Raw genomic sequence first — 21,289 nt, 5'->3', positions numbered from 1 at the left:
CAAATATTGACCAAATCCTTTCATTCCTACAGAAGAATAAGGATTTTAAAGAATAATTTGCTATGTTTCCCCTATTGGGCCCAGTCCCTCAGGCCCCTGGGGGGCCAGACCCTTGATTTATACAAAATTGGATCCCCTTCACCCAAGGATGCTCCACACCAAATATGGAACAAATCCTTTCATTCCTACAGAAGAAGAAGTATTTTAAAGAATTTGCTATATTTCCCCTATTGGGCTCCGCCCCCCAGTCCCCAGGGGGGCCAGACTCACCATTTATACAATATTGGTTCCCCTTCCCCCAAGGATGCTTCTGATGAATATGGACCAAATCCTTTCATTCCTACAGTTTCATTCCTACAGAAGAAGAAGGATTTTAAAGAATAATTTGTTATGTTTCCCCTATTGGGCCCAGCCCCTCAGGCATCTGGGGGGCCAGATCCACGGTTTATACAAAATTGGTTCCCTTTCATCCAAGGATGCTTCAGACCAAATATGGAACAAAACCTTCCATTCCTACAGAAGAAGAAGGATTTTGAAGAATTTGCTACATTTCCCCTATTGGGCCCCGCCCCTCAGCCCCAAGGGAGGCCAGACCCACCATTTATACAAACTTTGTTCCCCTTCCCCAAAGGATGCTTCTGACCAAATATGGAACAAATCCTTTCTTTTCTACAGAAGAAGAAGGATTTTAAAGAAAAATTTGCTATGTTTCCCCTATTTGGCCCCGCCCCTCAGGTCCCTGGGGGGCCAGACCCACCATTTATACCAAATTTGTTCTTCTTCACCCAAGGATGCTCCACACCAAATTTTGTTAAAATCCGCTCATTGGTTCATGGCTAGTAGTGTAAAGTTGACGGACGACGGACGACAGATGACGGACGACAGACGCAGGACGACGGATGAAGGACGCCGCGGTATGGCATAAGCTCACCTTGGTCCTTCGGACCAGGTGAGCTAAAAAACCACAATGCATCATTACATTTTTAGGCAGAGCGACGGGGATCCTTAGCCTAGAAGACGGCTTGTATTTTACCAAATAACAAGAGGCCCATGAGCCTTAACAGTCACCTGAGTCCTACAGTATTTATTTTTGTTGTTGAAATATGTACCAATTTGAGTAAAAAATTGTTAAGTAACATTAACTTAAGTTTGTCAGGACAATGAGCTGATCATTCCTAGACCGATTATTAGAACTTGTTTTTAAGTTTGAAATAGTTTTTCAAAATGGCGGCCATGGTGGCCATATTGGATTTCTGATCGACCCAAAAAATAACAACACTTGGTCAGGGAGATGTCAGTAACCTTCCCATGAAATATTAATGAAATCCCTTTGCCAGTATATCAGCTTAAGTTGAAAATGTAAAATGCTAAAGCTCAGGTGACCTAAAAACCCAGATAAGAAGTCACTTAAAGCAATAAAGCCCAATTGCCCCCTTTTGGCCCCGCCGGTCAGCCTCACCATTTGTACAATTTTGAATTTCCACTACCTAGGGATGCTTCCAATCAAATATGGCTGATTATATCCATCTCTTAGTTCCAGAGAAGTCGCTTCAAGCAATATAGCCAAATTGCCCCCTTTTGGCCCTGCCCCTCAGCCCCCTGAGGGGGTCAGCCCCACCATTTGTACAATTGTGAATTCCCAATACTTAGGGATGCTTCCAGTCAAATTTAGTTAAAAATCCAATCAGTGATTAAGAAGAAGAAGTCGTTTAAAAAAATTATTGACGGACGGACGACGGACAACATGCAGACAAAGGACGGACGACGGACAACAGATAAAGGACGGACGACGGATGCCACGGTATGGCATAAGCACACCTTGAACCTTCGGACCCAGTGAGCTAAAAGTAAAATAGGTACAATGTCAAAAGAAATATTTGCAATAGTAGCTGCGATTTTGACAAAAAGGTATAAATGATATTTTATGTAAATTATATGTTATGTCCTGGCTTCTCTCTCTCAGAAGATGACGTTATTACCAAATCGTTGACATTATTATAAGGCCTGAACCTGCGGTTAAAATGTACATTTGTATGCTGTGGGACAATTATTGAGCGACAATAGTGCAAAATGTAAGGATATTGAGCGTGAGCAGAATATTCTGAACGACAAAATTAATGCATTTATATAATTACAATGAAATAAATTTGAGCATGCAGGATCCGTTCTCTAGTGGTTGTTGGACGGTCAGTAATTCATTTGCATAAAAAAAATAGTGTGCAGCAGCTTTGCTGCATTTTCTTGTTTTACTTGCAAGTTCCTTGTCCATTTACTATTGGAAATATTTATACATGTATTAAGATAGAAATATATTTTTATAAAAAATAATTCACAAAACATCCCTTCCCTGGGAATTCAAGATCCTTTAACCTGTGAATTATAAAACAGACATCTTATCTACATCAGTATACCAGTAAGACTATCTGAAACATTTGTAGATATCTGAAACATTACTGGGACAATCCAAAATGTTCAAATACCTTAAAAGGGCCCACACCCTATAATACTGCTTGTAATATACAGGAACAAATTGAACAGTAAAAACTGACTTTAGAGGCCAGAGTGTATACAGCAGAAACATTGACAGCCTTATCTTAATATTTTATGCAAGGATTAATTTGAATAAAATAGTAAAAATGAAATATAATATGTGCTTATGGTAATCAACCATTGTAATTGTGCAAATATCTCTCTTGTGCATGGTTGAGGTCCTGGTATTTGACATCTATGATATTTCTCTTGTGCATGGTTGAGGTCCTGGTATTTGACATCTATGATATTTCTCTTGTGCATGGTTCAGGTCCTGGTATTTGACATCTATGATATTTCTCTTGTGCATGGTTCAGGTCCTGGTATTTGACATCTATGATATTTCTCTTGTGCATGGNGGTCATAACCAGGTGTATACTGTATTTTATCTGTGATGGAGATGGCCATAACCAGGTGTATACTGTATTTTACCTGTGATGAAGATGGCCATAACCAGGTGTATACTGTATTTTACCTGTGATGAAGATGGTCATAACCAGGTGTATACTGTATTTTATCTGTGATGAAGATGGCCATAACCAGGTGTAAACTGTATTTTCCCTGTGATGAAGACAGCCATAACCAGCTGTATACTGTATTTTACCTGTGATGAAGAAGGCCATAACCAGGTGTATACTGTATTTTTTACCTGTAATTAAGATGGCCATAACCAGGTGTATACTGTATTTTACCTGTAATTAAGATGGCCATTTCGAGGTGTATACTGTATTTTACCTGTGATGGGGATGGTTATAACCAGGTGTATACTGTATATTTTACCTGTGATGATGATGGCCATAACCAGGTGTATACTGTATTTTACCAGTAAGGGAGATAGCCATAACCAGGTGTATACTGTATTTTATCTGTGATGAAGATGGTCATAACCAGGTGTATACTGTATTTTATCTGTGATGAAGAAGGTCATAACCAGGTGTATACTGTATTTTACCTGTAAGGGAGATGGTATAACCAGGTGTATACTTTATATTTTACCTGCGATGAAGATGGCCATAACCAGGTGTATACTGCATTTTACCAGTGATGAAGAAAGTCATAACTGGGTGTATACTGTATTTTATCTGTGATGAAGAAGGCTATAACCAGGTGTATACTGTATTTTACCTGCGATGAAGAAGGTCATAACCAGGTGTATACTGTATTTTACCTGTAAGGGAGATGGTTATAACCAGGTGTATACTTTATATCTTACCTGTGATGATGATGGCCATAACCAGGTGTATACTGTATTTTACCTGTAAGGGAGATGGTTATAACCAGGTGTATACTTTATATCTTTCCTGTGATGATGATGGCCATAACCAGGTGTATACTGTATTTTACCTGTAAGGGAGATGGTTATAACCAGGTGTATACTTTATATCTTACCTGTGATGATGATGGCCATAACCAGGTGTATACTGTATTTTACCTGTGATGAAGAAAGTCATAACCAGGTGTATACTGTATTTTATCTGTGATGAAGAAGGCCATAACCAGGTGTATACTGTATTTTCCCTGTGATGAGGATGGTTTTAACCAGGTGTATACTGTTTATTTTACCTGTGATGATGATGGCCATAACCAGGTGTATACTGATTTTACCTGTGATGAAGAAGGTCATACCCAGGTGTATACTGTATTTTACCTGTGATGAAAATGGTTATAGCCAGGTGCATACTGTATTTTACCTGTAAGGGAGATGGTTATAACCAGGTGTATACTATATTTTACCTGTAAGGGAGATGGTTATAACCAGGTGTATACTGTTTATTTTACCTGTGATGATGATGGCCATAACCAGGTGTATACTGATTTTACCTGTGATGAAGAAGGTCATAACCAGGTGTATACTGTATTTTTTACCTGTGATGAAGAAGGTCATACCCAGGTGTATACTGTATTTTACCTGTAAGGGAGATGGTTATAACCAGGTGTATACTATATTTTACCTGTAAGGGAGATGGTTATAACCAGGTGTATACTATATTTTACCTGTAAGGGAGATGGTTATAACCAGGTGTATACTATATTTTACCTGTAAGGGAGATGGTTATAACCAGGTGTATACTATATTTTACCTGTAAGGGAGATGGTTATAACCAGGTGTATACTGTATATTTTACCTGTGATGAAGATGGCCATAACCACGTGTATACTGTATTTTACCTGTAATTAAGATGGCCATTACCAGATGTATACTGTATTTTACCTGTGGTGAAAATGGTTATAACCAGGTGTATACTGTATATTTTACCTGTGATGAAGAAGGTCATAACCAGGTGTATACTGTATTTTACATGTGATGAAGAAGGTCATAACCAGGTGTATACTGTATTTTACCTGTAACGGAGATGGTTATAACCAGGTGTATACTGTATATTTTACCTGTGATGGCGATGGCCATAACCGGGTGTATACTGTATTTTACCTGTGATGAAGAAGGTCATAACCAGGTGTATTCTGTATTTTACCTGTAAGGAAGATGGTTATAACCAGGTGTATACTGTATATTTTACCTGTGATGAAGATGGCCATAACTAGGTGTATACTGTATTTTACCTGTAATGAAGTTGGTCATAACCAGGTGAATACTGTATTTTACCTGTGATGAAGATGGTTATAACCAGGTGTATACTGTATATTTTACCTGTGATGAAGATGGCCATAACTAGGTGTATACTGTATTTTACCTGTGATGAAGTTGGTCATAACCAGGTGAATACTGTATTTTACCTGTGATGAAGATGGTTATAACCAGGTGTATACTGTATTTTACCTGAGATGAAGAAGGCCATAGCCAGGTGTATACTGTATTTTACCTGTGATGAAGATGGTTATTACCAGGTGTATACTGTATTTTACCTGTAAGGGAGATGGTATAACCAGGGGGATACTGTATTTTACCTGTGATGAAGATGGTTATTACCAGGTGTATACTGTATTTTACCTGTAACGGAGATGGTTATAACCAGGTGTATACTGTTTATTTTACCTGTGATGATTATGGCCATAACCGGGTGTATACTGTATTTTACCTAAGATGATGATGGCCATAACCAGGTGTATACTGTATTTTACCTGAGATGAAGAAGGCCATAACCAGGGGTATACTGTATTTTACCCGAGATGAAGAAGGCCATAACCAGGTGTAATAACCAGGTGTATACTGTTTATTTTACCTGTGATGAAGATGGTTATAACCAGGTGTATACTGTATATTTTACCTCTGATGAAGATTGCCATAACCAGGTGTATACTGTATTTTACCTGTAAGGGAGATGGTCATAACCAGGAAGATGATTGTAGGTCAACGGTTATTCTGCATTAGTCATAATCAAAGAGGAACTTCCTCTGTCAAGATTTTGATAAGCATTTAAAACCAATAAATTGGACACTAATATTTTATGCGGTAAAGATGTAATTCCTAGATGGACACATTGATAAATTGATTGTAATAATATGAACGTCCTCAATTTGACTCCTGCAGTTGTTGTGTCTTCATTACTTTTCATCTCAATATTAAAGCATCAATCTTCAAACAACTGTAATACTTGAAAACACATTGCAACATGTGATTTCTATGGGACACCTCTTTTTCGAAAGAACTTAAGCAAGTATTTCACAATCATGACAATGTAACTTTCAGTTGAACTTGCTGGTAACATTTCTCTTAAAACAATATCAATTGTGATATTTGTCAAGCGGATGTTGTTTATATGGCAGATTATATGACAAATTCAATATAACATGTACGTCGCTTAAAATGCCACGAGTACAGGATGTTATTATACAGGTGTAGCTAATATGACAAAAATGATTATGATAATAAACACTGTTATTGATATGACAAAAATAATTATGATAATAAGCACTATTATTGGTAATCAGTGAGGATACATGATATTTCGATTATATCGGTAAAATCCGTCATCACATTTACATGGCGACATTGACATTTATATTTTACATTATAGCCAATCAGTGGAGTAACTTCCTGGATCTAAAAATACAGGTGTCTGTGATAAATAAATTTAACTTGAACTAAAAACATACATTAATGTGGAAACCTGATAAGATATTTATACAAATTGATGAAGTGATAATTGAAATCATTTGTTAATTGACATTAATATCAGCTTGTTGAAAAAAATCGAAAAGATTTCATTTTGTCGTCGTAATGATCAGTATGTAAATTCTACTGTCACTTTCAAATAACTTCGAGCAGGAACTATAAGAACTACATGCATCGTTATACTCATCCTAGCTAACGAGTTTGTAATGTAACACTCAATAAGATGTAAGAAATTTTGCACCAAGAAGTTGCGTTACAATTTTTGTAAATAAAGCAGTAGGCGAACCACAAAAAATGGCGTCACTACGGCATGAATGAAAATGCTAGGGGTCGCTGCCCAAAACATTTGCATATGAATGAAATGTGAATGAATGACTTCCATATAAGGAGATATCAGCTACCATAAAAGGACCAAAAGATATATTCATAGGTGGCATATGTTTCGCTAGTGCAATTCCACGTTAAGCAAATTTTGTAGTATGCGCGATCCCCTAGACACTTTCATTACCTAACGCATGTGTCAAAAACTGTGAGCAACCTCACAAGATATATCCCCTGCTTGGCTAACAATGTTTCTTGAGTAGAATTTAAAGCTTCAAGAGCTTCACGGTGTCATAAATTACAAAAATTCCAAAGAACTGTTAAGGAGGAGCTTACAAGATTTTTGGAGCAGAAAGTTTAAGGTGCCACAACTCCAGGTAAAATAGTTGAATCGCAAATTCTTTTCTTTACGCATAACTACAATTGATGTTTTCACTGTGTCAGGTTACAAAAACAAAGTTTAAATTCCAGACATCATGATTGTTAAGTTTCATTATTTAGAATATCAAAAAAGTTAAAGGTAACATGACAATTACAACAGAAAATGCTCAGCACAAAGAAGGCAGCACATATAATCATGCTAAATTCGTCCAGCACAAAGAAAGCAGCACAGACAGTCATGTTAGATTCGTCCAGCACAAAGAAGGCAGCACAGACAATCATGTTAGATTCGTCCGGCACAAAGAAGGCAGCACAGACAATCATGTTAGACTTATCCAGCACAAAGAAGGCAGCACAGACAATCATGTTAGATTCGTCCAGTCCAAAGAAGGCAGCACAGACAATCATGTTAGATTCGTCCAAGTGTTCCTAATGTGCAAGTTAGGTTGCTGTTGATGGACAGAACTGCCTACTAAGGTATCTAGAAATCTCCATGGTCAAGTAGAATTCCATAATTAAAATATCAGGCCGTAGTTACATACAAATATCTAGTCTACAGCATGTGCCTACAGCCTTAATGTACCTTTACATCATTTACCTTTACATCGTAAAGAGCATGTTCTTAACTTGGCAATAATGCTTTGTCCTAGCTAAAGGAGACCCCTGTGTAAGAACAGCGCTGTGGCCTAGCTAAAGGAGACCCCCTAGTAAGAATAGTGTTGTGGCCTAGCTAAAGGAGACCCCTGTGTAAGAACAGCACTGTGGCCTAGCTAAAGGAGACTCCTGTGTAAGAACAGTGCTGTGGCCTAGCTAAAGGAGACCCCCTACTAAGAATAGTGTTTTGACCTAGCTAAGGGAGACCCCTGTGTAAGAATAGCGCAGTGGCCTAGCTAATTTAATCTGGTGAATTATATATAATCTGTAAAATATATATAATCTGGTGAATTATATATAATCTGGTGAATATGCTGTTATGGTTACCCTTTACCTATATTATCATTAAAGAAAGTTGTGTGATATAAATGTGAGGACGCATTTTAGTCAATGAAGCTATAAAGGCAAGTTCAAATGAGCATACCCAAGGAATACATGACTTATATATGTAATCATGTCTTCACACTGATAGAATAACCACAGGTAATCACAGTTACTAGCCTCATTTGCCAATACACCAATAAGTATATATACAATGTTGCTAACTCAGTCTCCCTAGTAAAATTACCCCATTCTAGAAAACAGGCTAGATAGACAGGAAACTATTTGTTCTCAAGTTTGATAGATGATTTTCAATTTATCATACAGTATATAATTTTGGTAGACTTCATGAAACATCGAAAAATGGTCAAATTTCATTTGGTCGGACACTGTGCTTTCCCCGGGATGACACGCTACATCCCTTGTGGGTAGCGCAAAACACATGGCATTTACACTTTTCAATGTTAATAGATTGTAAATTCTACAATAGGAAGCAAACTTACTTGTATACTGGTTAAATGCCCTTACATTTCAATGTTGGACACCCAAGTCCAGTTTTCAAGCTGGTCAGAATGACGGGCGGAAATCTGAACAGAAATAGCAATTTTCTCTCACTTTTGTGACCTCAACACCGATTGGATAGTCATATTTAGAAGCCAATTCACCAAAGTTGTTCGGATTTCCAATCGTCGGCCTGACCAGCTTGAAAACTAAAAACAAATGACTAAAATATGGCATTGTGTGATCATGTTTTCACAAAGACCGAATGGCTCCAGACAAATTGGATTTTATTATGGTTCTAAAATACTGTAAAAACCCATGTACTTTGCACACTTTCTACATTCTCACAACCCTCACATTGCTTTGTCACACATTCTCACAACTTTCACATTGCTTTGTCACACATTCTTATAATTCCCACATTGCCTTGTCACATATTATCACAACTCCCACATTGCTTTGTCAAACATTCTTACCATTCCCACATTGCTTTGTCACACATTATCACAACTCCCGCATTGCTTTGTCACACATTCTTACAATTCCCACATTGCTTTGTCACATATTGTCACAACTTTCACATTGCTTTGTCACACATTGTCACAACTTTCACATTGCTTTGTCACAAATTCTCACAATTCCCACATTGCTTTGTCCCACATTGTCACAACTCACACATTGCTCTGTCACGCATTGTCACAACTCACAAATTGCTTTGTCACATATTGTCACAACTTTCACATTGCTTTGTCACACATTATCACAATTCCCACATTGCTTTGTCCCACATTATCACAATTCCCACATTGCTTTGTCCCACATTCTCACAATTCCCACATTGCTCTGTCACACATTGTCACAATTCCCACATTGCTTTGTCACACATTCTCACAACTTTCACATTGCTTTGTCACACATTGTCACAATTTCCACATTGCTTTGTCACACATTCTCACAACTTTCACATTGCTTTGTCACACATTCTCACAACCCTACGGGCCATGTGAGCTTAAAAATGGTTTGAGATTGTGTCATTAATGAGGTTATTTTCACATGGATTCAAGCTTTGCTCCGAGACTTCAAACTAGATCAACATATATTCATCACTGATTTAAGTGCCCCAAAGCTTGTATTTTCCTGACTTGCAGTGCCAACATCTAGCAATTTGTCATTAATTAGATGCTACCCCTGGGGTTGTTAACAATTGAGATTTCTGACCAAATTTTCGTGATTTACAACAAATGTCCTTATAAAAATCCATTTGGCGTGGCCTTATGTATTCTTCCAACAGATACCTCCTACCTTTGTACAGAGAGTTAGCTTGCGTGTGTGTATCATCAACTATCAAGTTTCCTCTTATGGAAATCCATTGTAGAGTTAAACTCTCACCTTTCATATAAACATCTTTAAGATACTTCGTGAAGAAGGCAATTTCTATAAAACTGTCCTGGATATCAACCTGTGGTAAACAACACCCGTTACAGGTACATTTTACTTGTTACATATATAAACAATGTTAGACTTACCTTTGGTTTAGGTGTAGGGGTGAGCTCGATATCCTCTAGGTCTGAGAGACCGTCAGATGCCACGGACGCAAACGACTCGTTAGAACTGAGAGAAGCACTGGAGTTCTGTCTCGTGAAGGTCAAAAAGTCTGTGGTGTTGTCCCTACTGGGTTGACTCTGAGCGCCCTCTATATCACTCTCTTTGTCCAGTTCACTGACTGGTCCACTGTGGTCACTGATGACCACGGACGGTAGTTTAATGTTCCTTTGCCATGTATTTGACACTAACTTATTCTGTTTTCCCTTCTGTGAAATGTTGTATTGCATTCTGTCTGGAGTTTTGAACCAATCTACAGATTCTTCATTGGCTGTATTGGGACTGTCAAGACCTTCCTCTTCAGGAGTAAGAAGATCAACAGCCGAGTCTGCATTACTAGAACGATTACTACATATACTGCCATTGCTACTGCGAGGACTCAACACCAGATGGCCCAAAAGCCTATCATCAGTATCCAAATATCCGGCCCAGTAACGCCCGCTATAATTCCACATTCTCTCCTGTGTCTTACTGCTTTCTGACTCTCTATACCGTAATATTCTATCCTTGGAGAGTCCCGTTTCAATTTTGTTATCCTGGGAATCAACAAATACTGACCTATCAGCACTATCATTACAACCGGAGTAGGAAGGTTCCATTAATGACGGACTAGCTGCTTTGCTTGGTGACTTTGTATCTATTGCACTTTGATAATTGTTTTTTGAGTATAAGGAAGTTGTGTCTGGTGATGGCATCAATGAGATTGACGATAATGACAATGGCTGGTATGAAAACGATGATGATGATGATGGTGATGATGGTGAAGACATTGAAACTGAGGATGTCTCGGTCAATGAATGAGAAAACGGTTTTTGACTTGTACTTGTATCCCAAGCTACTGGGGAAAGGTCTCTATGCTGCACCAAATGTTTTTCAATATAGTGATTCTGACTGGGAGTGGAACTGATCCCTGTCCATCGTGTGTGGTCGTACTCGGACAGGTATCCTCTGTTACCTGGCCAGGATGATACCCTATCTTGTCTCGAATTTCCATCTTCAGCAGCAATTCCACGATCAAAATTAGAATCAAATGTGTATTTCGTCTTTTCACAAAGACGCACTGACATTTTCTCTATTGAAGGCGACGATAATGACCTGTTTTTTTTACAACTAGTTGTTTTATATGGAAGTAAAGGTTTGTTCTGAATAGCGTTTGAATCCAGGGATAACCTTTGATGCTCATGTCTGCCTTGTAGATTCACAGATGAGGTTTTAGTGTATCCAGTGTGTTCCCCCATCCTCTCACACTGGCTATGTGACTCGACCATCACAGAGCTGTCGCTGAGATCAGACTGTGGACAAAATTGATTTGAATCATTGCCACTTTCCTCAGGACTGCCGGTGTTTTCCTCTGTCGACTGGCCTTTTGGTAAACATTGTACGTATGTGGAGCTCATGGAGAAAGTGTGACTGACACCACCTGACGTCATGTTGTCATGGCTTCATCAGCGTATCTGAAAATTACTGAAAATTAGCAAGCATCTGTTATACTGTTATTCATTAACACGTCTATAACAAGTAGCAATAACAAAAATGTATTGATTACTGTCGACCATACCAGCATGTAGTATCACACTAACACTAAAGGTACCTATTGTTAAAAACAGACAGGTCATTTCTCTCTAGATAACATAATGACACAAAACATGACACTTGTCTAAGCTAAAACATAACCCTGGTGAAATGGCAATTTTCCTAAACTCAGTCTAAGGACTGCTAATGAAGTGATTTCAATGAAGGTTGATCGTCAGTGCTACTGCCATCAAAAATCCATATTAATTTTCACATATATCTTCCTCATATATATGTAGATTGTCTTCTGAGAGAAATCGATAACAAGCTAGCCTTTTCAGAAACTGATATTTTCAGGTAGACAGAATAACAATGAAACTAAGCAGAATAAAGAATTTGCTTTATTTTCAGGTACAAGTGCCTGAATAAACACATCTATTTGATCATGTTAGGAAATTTAGAACATTAAATATGTTATAAGTTTATATAGTGCAATAAATCAATAGCGGCACATACACCAAAATCGTTGATCTGATATTCAGGCTAGGACAAACAAAATCCCTCACGGATTATATTTTATATCTTATCTTTGGACTAACGGTGTTCACAGGTATGGCCGAGTTTACTGGTGAAATGAGTATTTGGTGTTCACTTCAACCAATGTCATTGATTTCAGCGAAGTATCGGTTCTGACTATGTAATATTGGGGAACTCATAAAGTTTATGATTGAATGGCAACATGTGACAATAAAATCTACACACTAATACAAGACAACTGCAAACACAGCCAAATATTTATAGTGTTAAAGATAAACACATGTATTTCATTTTAAGAATACCAGGAAGTGAACAGTTAAAATTTATAACAACAATTACTTTTTATAATACTGTTACTTTAAAATTAAATTGCGATTGAAGTATGTTGACAAATAATGTGTGTTACATAAACTGTTGGTATCATGTGCGACTACATGGCCACCGGAATAGTGCTATAAATACAATTGGTAGTTTCCTTAATGTAATATCAGTATAAAAGTACACGCCACACTTCATCACACTTACAGAAGCTAACAAAAGAGTTGTAATTATAAGTGAAGTTATGAATTAGGAGGGACAATAGACAATACGCTGTAAGAGGACTTGTTTATGCAGATATCAAAATCTTTGACCAGAAGAGTAATGAAAATTGGTAAACTCACATCATATGGAATAAACTATATATATTGATATGTATACAGAAACTTGAATTAGAACAATCATAAATTAGCACAATGTATTCAGCCCAAAAAGCACTCCAATTAGAATACTGCTAAAATGTGTACAATGACAGTATCAGTTTAATACATACCTTGACCTACATCTCTCGGCTGTGATAACGACCTACAGTTGTGGTCTGTAGAGGATTAGGCTGACGAAGACAGAGCAGATGTACAGTAGTAGACAGGAAAAAAGCCATTAAACAGAGTAGTATATGGTCCCTTCACAAAGAAATCTGTAAAGATAAATATAAAATACACTGAAATATTACATCGAAATAATGTAATCAGGTCAAGATGTTATAATTAGGTCAAGATATTATAATTGGGTCCAGATATTGTAATCGGGTCCAAACGCTGTAATCTGGTCAAGATATTGTAACTGGGTCCAGATCTTGTAATCGGGTCCAAACACTGTAATCGGGTCAAGGTATTGTAATTAGGTCCAAATGCTGTAATTGGGTCCAAATGCTGTAATTGGGTCCAAATGCTGTAATCAGGTCAAGATATTGTAATCGGGTCAAGAAATTGAAATTGGGTCTAAATATTGCAATCGGGTCAATATCTTGTGATCGGGTCAAGACATTTTAATCGCGTCAAGGTATTGTAATCGGGTCAAGATATTGTCATCAGGTCAAGATATTGTAATTGGGTCCAAATGCTGTAATCGCGTCCAAATGCTGTAATTGGGTCCAAATGCTGTAATCGGGTCCAAATGCTGTAATCGGGTGAAGATATTGTAATAGGGTCAAAAAATTGAAATTGGGTCTAAATATTGCAATCGGGTCTATATATTGTGATCGGGTCAAGACATTTTAATCGCGTCAAGATAGTGTAATCGGTTCATGTATTGTAATTGGGTTCAACTGCTGTAATCGGGTCAAAATATTGTAATTGGGTCCACATGCTGTAATCGGGTGAAGATATTGTAATCGGGCCAAGATATTGAAATTGGGTCCAAATATTGCAATCGAGTCAAGATATTGTGATCGGGTCAAGATATTCTAATCGCGTCAAGATATTGTAATCGGGTCAAGATATTTTAATGGGGTCCAAACGCTGTAACGTGGTCAAAAACCAAACACAAAATTCATTTACATCAAAAAGTGCAAATGCAGAAAAAACTAGAACTGTTGCCTCAGATGTCGTATCGACAGACCGATAGAAAAGACAAACACTGCTACTGTGACCTTTAACCCAATGACCTCAGAACTTTGTCACAATGTAGCTTGCTACATTTACTCCAAGGTATGTGTATACAATATTCCTACCATTTCTGCCATAATTAGCCCTTTCAGTAACATAATGCATCTGTGACCTTTGACCTCATGACCTTGAAAGTTTGTCACAATATAGCCTGCATAATTGGCTACGATACTCTAATGTATGTGTATAAAAAAATCCTACTGTTTCTGTGATAATTAGCCATGTTGATAACATAATTCATTCGTGACCTTTGACCCCACAATCTCAAAAGCTGTCAGTAGAGAATCTTGCATTAATGCCTACATATTTTAATGTATATGTGTATACAAAATACCTACCGTTTCCGAGATATTTAGCCATTTCAGTAACGTAATTCATTTGTGACCTTCAATCTTTGACCCCATAACCTCAGAAGTTTGTCAGAAGAGTAGATTAATTTCATTAATCCCTACAATATTCCAATGTATATGTGTATAAAAAAAACTACCTTTTCCTAGATAATTAGCTATTTCAGTAACGTTATGTACTGTCTACAGTAGTCAAGGGCCATAACTCTTATAAAAATTGAAGGAACGTAATGGCGTTCTGTGAGACACAAGTTCATTTGAGGTAGAACATGTGTGTAAAGTTTCATCAAAATCCATGCATAAACCTGGGAGAAGTAGGAGGTACAATTTTTTGTCTACAGACAGATGCACAGACAGATGCACAGACAGAGTGATTCCAGTATACCCTCCCCCCTAACTTCGTTGCGGGGGGGGTATACAAATTCTCAAACCTGGAGTTAAGTTTTGATTGTTATGTTAACTCTTTTTCATTAAGAGCAGTAATCTGTAATTTGTAGCAACGACCTTGAAATATGAACACACTCAAGGTCTTCTCATTTTTCATACTTGACAATTGTATAAAATTTGATCAATATTGATTAAGAAATATAGTTGGTTAGAGTGATGTTCCTGAATTGATTATCAAATTTCTATAAATAGGTAGTGACCTTGGCCTTGAAATTAGGAATATGGACTCATTTAAGGTATCCATATTTGACCTTTAGTTTTGATCAGAAACTTAAAACATGATGTTGCTCAAGCAATGACACTCAATAGGAGAATTGAGACAGGATAGATATGGGTCCCACTATATGTCCCCCTCTTTTATATTCTGGTGTAAGCAAGAAATATATCTTCAAAATGGGGGAGGTTCTTGTTTCTTGGTTAATTGTCACATGGGTGGAGGGGGAGGAGGGGGAGGAGATAAACAAATGAGTCTCCTGCTAAAAGGGAAGGGACCTGACACAAAAGCTAATTGTTATTTTTTTCATTTTCTCATAGGATTAAATTAGAGCATGAAATGAGTAACTCGTTAAAACTGATACACTTCAATTAGAAGTAAGTCTTGGTATCTGATCCATTTCTCAAAAGACCAGTACACAACACTCCCTGCAGGCTTCCCAGTGTTGACACTCAGAAATAGTCTGTTAAAGAGGGGAATGTGATACATGACCTTTGTGTTGTGACACTCAGAAATAGTCTGTTTAAGATGGGAATGTGATACATGACCTTTGTGTTGTGACACTCAGAAATAGTCTGTTTAACAGGGGAATGTGATACATGACCTTTGTGTTGTGACACTCATAAATAGTCTGTTTAACAGGGGAATGTGATATGTGACCTTTGTATTGTGACACTCAGAAATAGTCTGTTTAAGAGGGGAATGTGATACATGACCTTTGTATTGTGACACTCAGAAATATTCTGTCAATAAAAGGCTTCTGCCTCATATAACTCTACTCACAAATCCCATTTTGTTGAGATTCAACAGGGAAGCCCTTTCAAAGAGAGAATATATAAACGAAGCCTCCTTGGCTGCTTACAGAAGACACATGAACAAAAGTCCATTAAATCTGTCAATATATACAACTTACACATGGACAAAACATCTCTGTCATTATCTAATAACATGAGGCCCAGAGGGCCTGTAGACGAGTTCGAGTAAACAAGGTTTAACTATATTGTTGTTTGAAGTTTTTAACATATTTAGCAGCACTTAATGTAGCATTGCCAGTACAGTAGTTCTCACAGTAATATATCAGATACTGTAGTACTCACGCTTCCACCCCAGAAATTTTAGTTCTCATCTCAATCAAAAGCTTTTTAACTTGAAGTGTCAGCTTTGATGCATTCACACATTCATTACCTGCGCTAGAGGTAGATGAGATCATTTGTTACCAGTAACCACAAACATTTATACTACCTGTATAGCTACAACTGAGTAGTAAATACCACAATCACTTAGATATCCTTTTGTATGACATGGAAAACCATTCTAAAACAAGGATGACAGAAAAATTGTTACATAATGTTTACACCTAGATTCAATGTAAGAATTTACAACATGTTTTATACCACATACACACAAAACACTTCAAGACTGCCTAAGAATCGAAATGACAATAAAAATGTATCTGACAGATGAATATGTAGATAGTAAGACAGATAATTCTAGATAAACAGGCAAAGGTTTATCTGAATTAGTTAAGCTAGAACTGTTAGCTGCCCAGCAACCTCTCTCTCCCAGCTAGAGGCTGTAGTTCTAATTAATAGCCCATTAATTCCTCAAAACTCCAGGGCTTACGTATAACGATCACTAACATCGGATGTTAATCTGCCCCCCTGGAATATGTCATGACAAAATCAAAGGCATGCAGTTGGATATTTGATTGGTTCCAGGTGGGGAAAAAACCTGACCAATCACTAGGCTGATACCTGTCCTTTGAAAATTACAGAGGAGCAACGCCCAACTTTAAAGCTAGTCAATTTTACCATTACAGTGTGGCATGATTCCTTTGATGTACATTATAGGTCAAACTAGTCTATTTGTATCATCCACAAGGTGCTGCATACAGAGCCGTCCATTTCATCACGACACTTTTCAGAGGTGCAGAGAACACAAGAGAGCGTAATCCCTGGAATTTCAAGGATGATTAATTCCATTCATAATGAAAAATAATTGCATACTTAAAAATCGTTTTGCATCCTCATAGAGTATACAAAAATGTATGGAAACTAGAACACTGACAGGTCAGTAAGGGCTCCATCTTGTGGCAATATATCCCCCATAATCATCAAGAAGCAATTGGTTCATATAGCTGACCTTGATGTTTGACATTTGGACTTCAAAAAGAATCGCAAGGAAGCAAAATATACATTTTACATGTACTATAATGTGAGTCTTGTTTCCTTCCACCTCCATATTTGCTGGGCTAACAGAAATGTACATACTGGTGCAATACTCATTTGTTAGCTTTGAATTTTTTTTTCACCTTATATACCTCCTACATCAAGAGCCAGGGTCAAAGTCAGAAATGAAATGACCTTGACCATTAACCTAGTGACCCCGAACTTTGGTCAGTTGACTTATTCTTTAATTCCGACCAATTTTGCTTCTTAATATCATAACAAAATGTTCATCAGTGAAAAATACAAAACTTGACCTTGACCCTTTGGACCCCGTAACCTGGACCTAAGGTCAGTTGACTCCTTGTTTAGTTCTGATCAACTTTGCTTCATAATGTCATAACAAAATGTTCATCAGTGAAAAGATGCAAATTTGACCTTGACCTTTGAATCTAATGACCTTGACCTTTGACCTCGACTATTTACCTCAGTGTGTCTCTTTGTTTAATTCCGAACAACTTTGCTTCATAATGTCATAGCGAAATGTTCACTAGTGAAAAGCTACAAAATTTGACCTTGACCCCTGACCCGATGACCTTCACCTTTGGTCAGTTGACTCCTTGTTTAATTTTGATCAACTTTGCTTCATGATGTCTTAACAAAATGTTCATCAGTGAAAAGATGTAAAATTTGTCCTTGACCTTTGAACCTAATGACCTTGACCTTTGACCTACATTTTTTACCTCAATGTGTATTTTTGTGAACTGAACATATTGACCAAGTTTCATGTACATCCGTCAATAATCCGGACAGACAGACAGACAGACAGAGTGATGACTATAGGGCACCTGTATTATCTCCGATACGGGGCCCTAATAAAAATAGATACAGTTCTTTATTAGCAGCATAGATATTTTTTTTAAAGAATGTCACTCCAAGAAAAGTATTTAAATGAACAAGCAAATTCGTGGAACTTATATCCCCAGCATGCCGGACATTTTGTAGGTAAACATTATTGAGGTTAGGTTTAAACATGTGAGTATCGTGCTGTTGAGACATAATGTATAGCTTGAAACTCAGAAGAAAAAAAAGCTTTATACCTCATTAATTATCTGTAAATATGCACAAATCAAATCGTTTGGCAAACTTAGCATGAAAAGGATGTGCATACAGAATTTGGTTGAAACATCTGCACAATATCTACAGCAATTATCACAAGAAAACCAAAGAGTGCCCAAGATGGTTGGAAAGACAGAGGAATACAAACATTGTTATCAAATTTGAAGGAATTTGGCTAATATTTGCTAGAGTTATTAAGCGGAAACTGCAGATAATGATGTTTTTCGTTAATCAAGGGGCCATAACTCTGCCAAATAGAATCCGATTAAAGTGGTCATCAAACTTGGCCGAGCCCTTAAGGCATTTAACCCTGGTACTAAGTTTGAAGAAAATCGGTTAACATTTGTTGCAGTTAATGCATGGAAACAGCAGATAAAGATGTTTTTCGTTATTCATGGGGCCATAACTCCTCCAAATAACGTCCGCTGAAAGTGGTCATAGAACTTGGCTGAGCCCTTAAGGCATTTAACCCTGTTACCAAGTTTGNTGGCAAACTTAGCATGAAAAGGATGTGCATACAGAATTTGGTTGAAACATCTGCACAATATCTACAGCAATTATCACAAGAAAACCAAAGAGTGCCCAAGATGGTTGGAAAGACAGAGGAATACAAACATTGTTATCAAATTTGAAGGAATTTGGCTAATATTTGCTAGAGTTATTAAGCGGAAACTGCAGATAATGATGTTTTTCGTTAATCAAGGGGCCATAACTCTGCCAAATGGAATCCGATTAAAGTGGTCATCAAACTTGGCCGAGCCCTTAAGGCATTTAACCCTGGTACTAAGTTTGAAGAAAATCGGTTAACATTTGTTGCAGTTAATGCATGGAAACAGCAGATAATGATGTTTTTCGTTATTCAAGGGGCCATAACTCCTCCAAATAAAGTCCGCTGAAAATGGTCATAGAACTTGGCCGAGCCCTTAGGGCATTTAACCCTGTTACCAAGTTTGAAGTTTTCGGTGAAAGCGGGGGATAAAAAACGAATTACAAAGCCAAGAACTTTGACCTTAAATACTTAAAGTGTAAAAGTTTAACTGTTATCTATTGTAGAACTTTAGGAAATATAAGTCTGTTCAATACTGTCACAGTATCTCTTGTCAAATTTTAGCCTTCTTCCATCTTACTACAAAAACCTAACAAACACCATATATGTGATTGGCTGCGACATAGAGGCATTATGGTGCGGTGTGTTTTAAAGAAAGCTTCAAGGATGTGACCATTGTGTGATGCGGTCTGCTGCGTCATCAAGCTGCTACAGTGTTGAAACATGTAGGTTGATTTCAAAGCTAATTTTAAATTATCAAATTTACATTGTTTTAGTGACTATATGATATGCATCATTGACATAAGTTTCCATATGAAATTAAAACTATAGATTATTTACATTAATATTACAGCATATGTTTATATTATATACAGGTTACTGAGACATGTAAGGATACATTCAATGCAAAAATAATCTTATAAGATTTGTATATTGTACATTTTATCTTATTCATGTTTCCTTTGAATAATTTTTACAGTCATCAACATTTTCTACTTTGCAGTCATATGTATATTTCNTCCAAATAAAGTCCGCTGAAAATGGTCATAGAACTTGGCCGAGCCCTTAGGGCATTTAACCCTGTTACCAAGTTTGAAGTTTTCGGTGAAAGCGGGGGATAAAAAACGAATTACAAAGCCAAGAACTTTGACCTTAAATACTTAAAGAGTAAAAGTTTAACTGTTATCTATTGTAGAACTTTAGGAAATATAAGTCTGTTCAATACTGTCACAGTATCTCTTGTCAAATTTTAGCCTTCTTCCATCTTACTACAAAAACCTAACAAACACCATATATGTGATTGGCTGCTACATAGAGGCATCATGGTGCGGTGTGTTTTAAAGAAAGCTTCATGGATGTGACCATTGTGTGATGCGGTCTGCTGCGTCATCAAGCTGCTACAGTGTTGAAACATGTAGGTTGATTTCAAAGCTAATTTTAAATTATTAAATTTACATTGTTTTAGTGACTATATGATATGCATCATTGACATAAGTTTCCATATGAAATTAAAACTATAGATTATTTACATTAATATTACAGCATATGTTTATATTATATACAGGTTACTGAGACATGTAAGGATACATTCAATGCAAAAATAATCTTATAAGATTTGTATATTGTACATTTTATCTTATTCATGTTTCCTTTGAATAATTTTTACAGTCATCAACATTTTCTACTTTGCAGTCATATGTATATTTCATCATTAATGCTTTAAGGGAGAAGGCGAACTTTAAGTTTTATAACAATTGTGTCTAATCCCTTTTGTATTTTTTTGCAAATAAAATACGTTTAAATCAAAAATATAGAGGCATTGTTTGTACTTAAGGAAATATTAGGACAAACTTGTGTCCACATATTGACAGACACCCTTATTCAAGCATCACCCGACCCCAACATTTCCATTTATAATGCTCTCCTTCCATCATCACCCGGCCCCAACATTTTCCTCTATATGTCTCTCCCTCCATCATCACCTGGCCCCAACATTTTCCTCTATATGTCTCTCCCTCCATCATCACCCGACCCCACATTTTCATTTATAATGTTCTCCCTCATCGTCAGACGGCCCCAACATTTTCCTCTT

At 37.1% G+C, this 21,289-nt stretch overlaps 1 protein-coding gene across 3 annotated transcripts in view; it reads right to left on the bottom strand.

The window, feature by feature from the left end:
• LOC110444279 overlaps positions 1-21,289 on the bottom strand; it is a 125,655-nt gene that overhangs the window by 63,745 nt on the left and 40,621 nt on the right. For 2 of the 3 annotated variants that reach the window (XM_021488680.1, XM_021488693.1), the window contains exons 2-3: positions 13,245-13,388; positions 10,309-11,838 (exon numbers count right to left, since the gene is read on the bottom strand). In XM_021488680.1, coding sequence (XP_021344355.1) covers positions 10,309-11,814 — 1,506 coding nt within the window. In that variant the 5' untranslated portion in view covers positions 11,815-11,838; positions 13,245-13,388. Of the gene's footprint in view, positions 1-10,308; positions 11,849-13,244; positions 13,389-21,289 lie in introns of all 3 variants that reach the window. The other variant, XM_021488687.1, reaches the window with a different exon arrangement.

This window comes from Mizuhopecten yessoensis, unplaced genomic scaffold (genome assembly GCF_002113885.1).
Source record: "Mizuhopecten yessoensis strain PY_sf001 unplaced genomic scaffold, ASM211388v2 scaffold2039, whole genome shotgun sequence".
NCBI classification, from domain to species: Eukaryota; Metazoa; Mollusca; class Bivalvia; order Pectinida; family Pectinidae; genus Mizuhopecten; species Mizuhopecten yessoensis.
This window is presented reverse-complemented; position numbering and strand designations above follow the sequence as displayed.